This window comes from Portunus trituberculatus, chromosome 30 (genome assembly GCF_017591435.1).
Source record: "Portunus trituberculatus isolate SZX2019 chromosome 30, ASM1759143v1, whole genome shotgun sequence".
Taxonomy (NCBI): domain Eukaryota; kingdom Metazoa; phylum Arthropoda; class Malacostraca; order Decapoda; family Portunidae; genus Portunus; species Portunus trituberculatus.
This window is the reverse complement of record NC_059284.1, coordinates 11,622,750-11,630,249: the sequence shown is the minus strand read 5'-3', so window position 1 is coordinate 11,630,249 and position 7,500 is coordinate 11,622,750. Positions and strand designations below refer to the sequence as shown.

The following is a 7,500-nucleotide window of genomic DNA, read 5'->3' as shown; positions in this document are numbered from 1 at the left end:
TGGAAGAAAAAGGGGAGCACAAAATCGAGAGGAAAATATGGGAGATAGAAAAAAAGAAACAAAAAAAAAATAGTAAAAATATGAAAGATAAACTGACTTAACCAACATTTAATATCAGAAGGCTAGCATCTGTACAGTCTATCTAAAATGTAGGCCTAACTCTGTCTTCCTCCACCTATTCCTCCATTAACTGTAATCCCGTGTATTCAATTCTTCTATGGTTTTTATAGTTAGTTTACTGATAGAGAGATTGAAGGAGAAATAAGGAAGGGAAAAGAAAGGGTAAGATGATGAAAGGGGAATAAGGGAAGAGAAAACGAGAAATAAGAGAAATAGGAAAGGGAAAATGAAAACTAGGAGAAAGAAAGAAGGAGAGATAAGGTGAGAGAAAAGGAAAAAGAAGAGGAAGGAGAAATAAAGAAAAAGCGAAGATTAAGAGAATGAAGGAGAAAAAAATGGCGAAGATAACGAAAACTAAGAGAAAAGAGAATAAGAGAAAACGAAAATTAAACCACCAAATTCTTTCTTTCCTATTTCTTCTTCCTTTCTTTTCTTCTTCCTTCTGTCCATTCTTTATTCCTTCCTCCACCTCCCCCAATTCATCATACACGTGATTATCGCCTCTGTCATCATTATGCATATCATTATCCCTTCTCCTTCATCTCTCTCTATTTTTTTCCCTTCTCTTCCTCTCTCCTTTTCTTTTTCGCTATTCTCTCTGTATTTTTCCTTCTCTTCCTCTTCTCTTTATTTTCTCCACTTTTCTCTCTCATTGTATATTTCTTTTTTTCTCCTCCTCTCCCTTTTTCTTCTCTATCCTCTCATTGTATTTTTTACTTTTCCTCCTCTTCCTTCTTTCTTCTTTGCTTTTCTCTCTCGTATTTTTTCCTTTTCTTCCTCTCCTCTTTTTCTGCTTCTCTATTCTCTATTTGTCATTTCATATTTAAGACGGTTTTTTATTTTCATCTATTTTTATTTTTCCTTTTTTCCATCGTCCTTTTCTTCTTCCCTCTGTCTGTATTTCTCGCTCTGTATTTTTCTTCCCTTTATATACTTTTCATTTTCCTTTTCTTCCATTTGCTTCCTTTCATCCTTCCCGATTGTAATTTTTCACTCTTTTCTCCTTTTCAACTTCCTTTTTCTCTTCATTTTCCTTTCTACTACTACTTCCTTTCCTCCTCAACCTCTTATCTCTTTTCTCTCTTTCCTCTTCTTTCACACTTTTTAACATTACTCTCTTATTTTATCTTCTCTCCCTCCCTTTCTCCTTCTTTCTTCCATCCTTCCCAATTTTATCTTTTTTTCTTTCTATTCCTCTTTTCAACTTTTGATCTTTAGCTTCCTTCCTTCTACTCCTATTTTCTTTCCTTCTCTCATCTTCTACCTCTTTCTCATTCCTCTTTCCTATTTGTTCGCTTTTTTTTGCCCTTTTCGTCCTTCCCTCTCTCTTCCTTTTCTCCTCACCCTATCTTCCCATCCCTCCTTCCCTCCCTCCCTCTCTTCCTCCCTCCCTCCTTACATATACATCACCCTCTCAGCTCCCCACACTTCCCTTCTCTTCCCGCACCCAAACATGTTCTGACAGGCCGATCGTTAATGTATTTCAAGGTACCCCAAACTTTTACAGCATCTTTATAACCCTCCTTCCCTTCCTCTTTCGTTTTCTTCAAGCTCTCCCCCTTAAATAAAGGAGTTCCCCCCAAAACCATCTCCTCTTTCTGTAATGGTGGCCGTTTTCCTTCAGCACGTGTGGGAAAGAAATTGCTTCGTGTGTGTCTATTAGTATCAGTTTGAGGGGATGACTGCTTCAATTTGGCGGTGGTGGTCTAGTTTTATGACGGTGTAGTGCTGGTGAGAGTGGGAGAGAGAGAGAGAGGAGGAGAGGTAGTTAGAGAGAGTTATGGCTTGCTGTGGTCAGGATATGATTCCAAGCCACAAAGTAATTACGCGTTCTAGAAGAATGAACAATGCCCCACCGTGAAAGTTGTCCCCAGAGAGAGAGAGAGAGAGAGAGAGAGAGAGAGAGAGAGAGAGAGAGAGAGAGAGAGAGAGAGAGAGAGAGAGAGAGAGACGACAAAACAAAACAAAACAAAACAGAGACAAATTACGTGAATATAAAAGGTCACATCCCCAAGGCAGGAGGAATGGATGCATGGAATATTACATTTCTGCTAACTGACAGGAACTAAGGCTGTATCAGTATTACCTTCACAACACGCCAAGTCTCGCCACTGCTACCTTTTCTTTACCCCTGATACCTACACTCGTCCTGTCCTATAGAAATTCAATGGTCTAATAGTCTTCCTTAGTTTTTTTTATGTAGGGAGGTCACCAGATAAGGGGAATAGTATTAATTAAAGAGGGGAAAAAGAAAAGAGCCCTTCTGACGTTTTGGTTTGCTAGATATTCCATAGTTATCAGAAATTAAAGGATAAGATAAGAAAGACAAATACAGATCATACGAAGGAAGGAAAGAGAACAGGGAAACATAGTGGAAGAAGATTAGAAGGGAAGGGAGATGAAAGAAAGAGAATAACAGCAAAACAAAAACAGCAAAAAATAATGAGATAACCTAAAGAATAAAAGTGATAAATCAGTCCACAAAAAATAACAAAAAAAAAAAAAAATAAAATAATGAAAATCACATGAAAAAAAACATTAATAAATCAGTCCACTCTTGCTCGCTAAGGACACGCTGGAAGGAGAGGTGGATGAGGAGAGTTGGATACGTAATGGAGTTCTTCAGAATAATAAAACCATGAATGGGTGATGAAGGAAGCCATTTGTAACTAACTACGACTCGTGAAGGAAGCTGGCGTAGGATTGGTGAAGGATGACAAAAGGGAGCTAACATCCTTCTAAGATATGGACCTTCCTATCTTCCTCCTCCATCTTTTTTTTCTTCCTTCCTTCCTTCCTCTTCTGTCTCCATTTTTCTTTTGTAGTTTATTTTCGTCAGAATATTTCTATCTTCTTTCTCTTTCTTTTCTTCTTCCTTCACCTTTCTCTTCCTTCTTTTTTTCTTTATTTAGGTATTTTCGTCAGTCATTCATCACTTCTCTCTCTCCTCTCCCTCCTTGTCCTCCTCCTCTTCCTCCTCCTCCTTACTCCTCCTCCTCCTCCCAGAATACTTATCTACCCTCTTCAAAAGTTTAATTCGAATATTTTTTCTTATTTTTTTTTCTCTTTTTTCTTTCTCCCTCCTTCTGTCCTTTCAAATTTGTCTCCATGTATCTCCTTGTATATTTTTCTTTCGTTTTCATTTAATCCTTTTTATTTTCTTCTCCTTTGTTTCGTCCTTACCTTCTGTAGTGCCCCAAACTTTTCTCACTCTCTCGTTCTCTCCTTCATTCCCTCCTTCTCTTCCTTCCTCTTTTTTTTCTCTCCCTTCTTCACTCAAGTAGGAGGAAAGAAGAGATGAAGGAAAAGGAAAGGAGAGATGCAAAAGACGTTACTTGGAAATCTTATTAGAGAGGGAGAGGGAGAGGAGTATCAGACAAGAGGTAACTAGACCCGTTCATGTCACCCTTCTCTCTTCCATACCTGTCATTTTCATTCATCCTCCTCCTCCTCTTCCTCCTTTTTCCTCTTCACCGTGAACCCAAGACAAAAAAAAAAAAAAACAATTGCGTCCTTCCTTCATCTTCCCCTCTACCTCCTAATTCTTCCTCTCCTATTCACCTCCTTTTCCTCTCCCTCGCTCCTCCCTTTCCATTCACTCTACCTCTCCTCTCTTCTCCCCATCACTTCCGCCCACTTTCTTCTCGCCCGTGATATTGGGGAGAAATTGAAAGAGGAAGAAAAATGATGTAGTAACAGTAGTAGTAGTAGTTGTTGTAGTAGTTGTTTTTGTTGTAATAGTTGTAGTTATAGTAGTTGTAGTGGTAGTAGTAGTAGTTGTAATAGTTGTAGTAGTAGTAGTAGTAGTGGTTAAGTAGTAGAATAAAAATTTATTATAGGTTTAATCTCTCTCTCTCTCTCTCTCTCTCTCTCTCTCTCTCTCTCTCTCTCGGGTTACCCATGATTCCCAAGACGGTAATCAACGTTTTGATCGTTAATGGAGCTAATTAATTGTGTAATCGACCTCTCTCTCTCTCTCTCTCCAGTTTTAGGTATCTACACATTTTACGATACCTATGTGTAGATTTACGATACCTATATACACTTACCGATACCTCCGTGCACTTTACAATAGCTCTAAGATTTACGACATCTGTGTACACTTTTACGATAGCTGTATACACTTTTACGATAGCTGTGTACAGTTTTACGATAGCTGTGTACACTTTTACGATAGCTGTGTACACTTTTACGATAGCCTCGGTCCGTCAGTTGCCTTCATAGTCTCAATATTCGCACGAGCTTCAGTTTACGGCATTGATATCACACCCACGACTTGCCTGTGTGTGCGTGTGTGTGTGTGTGTGTGTGTGTGTGTGTGTGTGTGTGTGTGTGTGTGTGTGTGTGTGTGTGTTTCAGTTGAAATAAACCTTACATGGCACATTCTAACCTACAATGTATATTCTATTTTTTTTTTCTTTTCTTTATATTGTGGTGTATATCTGACGTGGAATTTTGTGTTCGTTCTCAGGTTTTTCTGGTGTTGGCAAATTTTTAATGGTGTGATTTCTAGGTTTTTGTGGTGGTGGTGTGGGGGGGAACAAGAAGATGGTGTTGATAGTAGTAGTAAAAGGTTCAGGTAAAATTAACGGTAATGCAAATTGAAAGTAATATTAGTAGCAGTAGATGATAGTAATAACAGGCCTACTAGAATAAGAAATGATAATTTTGGTAGTGGAAAAATCTAGTAGTGGTAGTGGTAGTGGTGGTGGTGGTGGTGGTGTAGTAGTAGTAATAGCAGAAGTAGCAATAGTAATCATAGCAGTAGTTGTTGCAGGATCACCTTCATATTTCATACTATTAACTTTAACCTAATTCACATAACCTAACCTAACCTAACCTAACCAAACCAAAATTAACCAAAACCCAAAATAACCAAACCTAACCAAACACTATTCCTATCACAACCTCCTCGATTAACATTCCTTTCCTTTAAAGCAGGAGGGTCTGTGCACGCGGTACCAGTGCAATGGCGCCCTCATGCTGCCGCGGAAGAGTGGGACGGAGCCGAGGTCCACGGAGGAGGCACTCAAGCTGGCCAGGGAATTCATTGATGAATATTACCACTCCATCAAGAGGTGAGTAAAAAAAAAGAGATAGAAATTGAGAGATTGATTGATTGATTGATTGATTGATTCTGCGTCGTGTGATGGAGTATAAATCTACGGATATTGAAAATCACATTTAAATACCTTCCTGTTTGTAAGATGTGTATTTTCATAAGAACATTTGAAACTTAAAAATTCTGTAGATCTAGCCAGCCATGTTTAAAAGAGAGAGAGGGAGAGGGAAAGGAAGAGGGAGATGGAGATGGAAAGAGGTGTTTTTGAGTTCCTACAAGTGAGAGGAAAGCTAAGAGGAAGCAATATAGAACGTAAAAAAACGGAAGATTGAGGAGAGAGAATAAGAAAGGAAAGGAAAGGAAAAGAGAGCATAGGAGGCAAACTGTGTACTAGTCGTAAGATGAGGAGGAAAAATGAAACGGAGGAAAATAAAGGAGGGAAGGAGAGAGAGTGTATGTGCATGTGTGAGAGAGAGGGAGGGAGGGAGAGCGTGGGAGTGAATGACTGATAGTGGGAAACGGAGAGGCTGGGAGAGGGGAGGACCATACAAAATAAGAAGACATATACATAAGTGGATTGTACGGACGAGAAAGGGAGAGGAAAGAAGCACACGACAAAAATAAGGTAGAAAATGTAAGTGGGAGAGAGAGAGAGAGAGAGAGAGAGAGAGAGAGAGAGAGAGAGAGAGAGAGAGAGAGAGAGAGAGAGAGAGAGAGAGAGAGAGAGAGAGAGAGAGAGAGAGAGAGAGAGAGAGAGAGAGAGAGAGAGAGAGAGAGAGAAATATTTCTAAAGCCACGTTGCCAATTACTAAATCTCTTCCCAGTTACTTGATCTAATTGGTGAATAGGTCATAGTCTGGACAGGTAAATGAGTGAACCTTTTCAATTAGACTACTGCTTGTAAAGGTAATTGACTCGACCTGTTTATTTAGTAACTCAAATGCTCATCCACCCACCCACTCACTCAATCAATCACCCACTCACACTCACTCACTCACTCACCCACTCACTCACCCACTCACTCACTCACTCACTCACTCACTCACTCACTCACTCACTCACTATTCCATTATTCTTTCCCTTCTACTTTCCCCTCCTTCTCTTCCTCCTTCCTTACCTCCATCTCTCTTTCTCTCCTTTCGTTATGTCCTGCCATCCATTCATCCTTAGTTTCCTTTTCTCCACTGTCTCTCCCTGCCTCCCTCCTTCCCTCCCTCTCTGTCTATCCCCCTCTCCCTCTCTCTTCCTTTCCTTTCCACTCTATAGATATGGAAACAGAATGACGTTGTATATTTTCCATATGGATGAGTCCGAACTAGGTTTGAAACGGGACAATATCTGTGTTTACATACAGAGAAAGGAACCACCAGTATGCCAGTAGGTCTTCTCTGTCTCTGTCTCTCTCCCTGTCTGTCTGTCAGTGTTGCCAACCTAACTCATCCAAAATTCTCTGCATCACCACCCAAAAATTCCCCAGAATTCCCCATTTGCTACATTTCTTATTTTGTATAGAAAAAAAAACAAGCAAAATTGCAATATAGTGTATTATGCACAGCTACAAGAAAATAGTATGTTATATCACTAAGTAATGCAAAAAAAAACTTTCTAAAATATGACAGTATTGGACCGATTGACAAGAGAAAAATAAGAATGGATAATTATTCAAAAATAATAAATTATTTAAAAGAAAAAAATTCCATAAACTGCTACCAAATTATCATTCTGGGTACCTTCCCTGTGGATATCATCACTTTCAGCCTAGGTGAAACGTTATCATTCAGTTACTTAAAAGAAAAGATGTAACCTATATTATTACTTGAAAAGAATGATGAAATAATGTAATGATGAAATGATGATTTCAAAGTGATTGGCAACAAATATGTTTACGTGAGCATGTTCCGTACATTTAAAATCCAAGCTGTACGATAAGATCACAACATGCCATTAAAATGTAAACGAACACCACGCCATTCCTTACAGGAGCACTTCCATTTAATCTTTGCCATATCATCACATACAGGCATATCTTGGTATCGAATACCTTACCATCGCACTCCTGGGATATTCATGAGCACTATACGCCATAAATTAGTGGCAAAATATTACATCAGACATGCACAAAACAAGAAAACGAACCTGGTCATGACAGAGCGCGACGTGAAGCATCAATGGCGGGTGTCAGCTGTGCTTCTCCGTTTTCCTTCTCGGCTGATTAGTCACTAACTTCGCTATTTTCATAAGCTCACGGGAGCGTTTGTATGTTACGTCCTCATGTACGATCTCTCCCTAACTCACCCTATTTTATATTTTGTTGCTAT

At 39.2% G+C, this 7,500-nt stretch overlaps 1 protein-coding gene across 7 annotated transcripts in view; it reads left to right on the top strand.

Moving 5' to 3' along the window:
* LOC123510911 (nitric oxide synthase-like protein) overlaps window positions 1-7,500 on the top strand; it is a 118,583-nt gene that overhangs the window by 76,369 nt on the left and 34,714 nt on the right. For 5 of the 7 annotated variants that reach the window (XM_045266392.1, XM_045266395.1, XM_045266394.1 and 2 more), the window contains one exon: window positions 5,059-5,198. In XM_045266392.1, coding sequence (XP_045122327.1) covers window positions 5,059-5,198 — 140 coding nt within the window. The remainder of the gene's footprint in view (window positions 1-5,058; window positions 5,199-7,500) is intronic. The other 2 variants (XM_045266399.1, XM_045266396.1) reach the window with 1 other exon arrangement.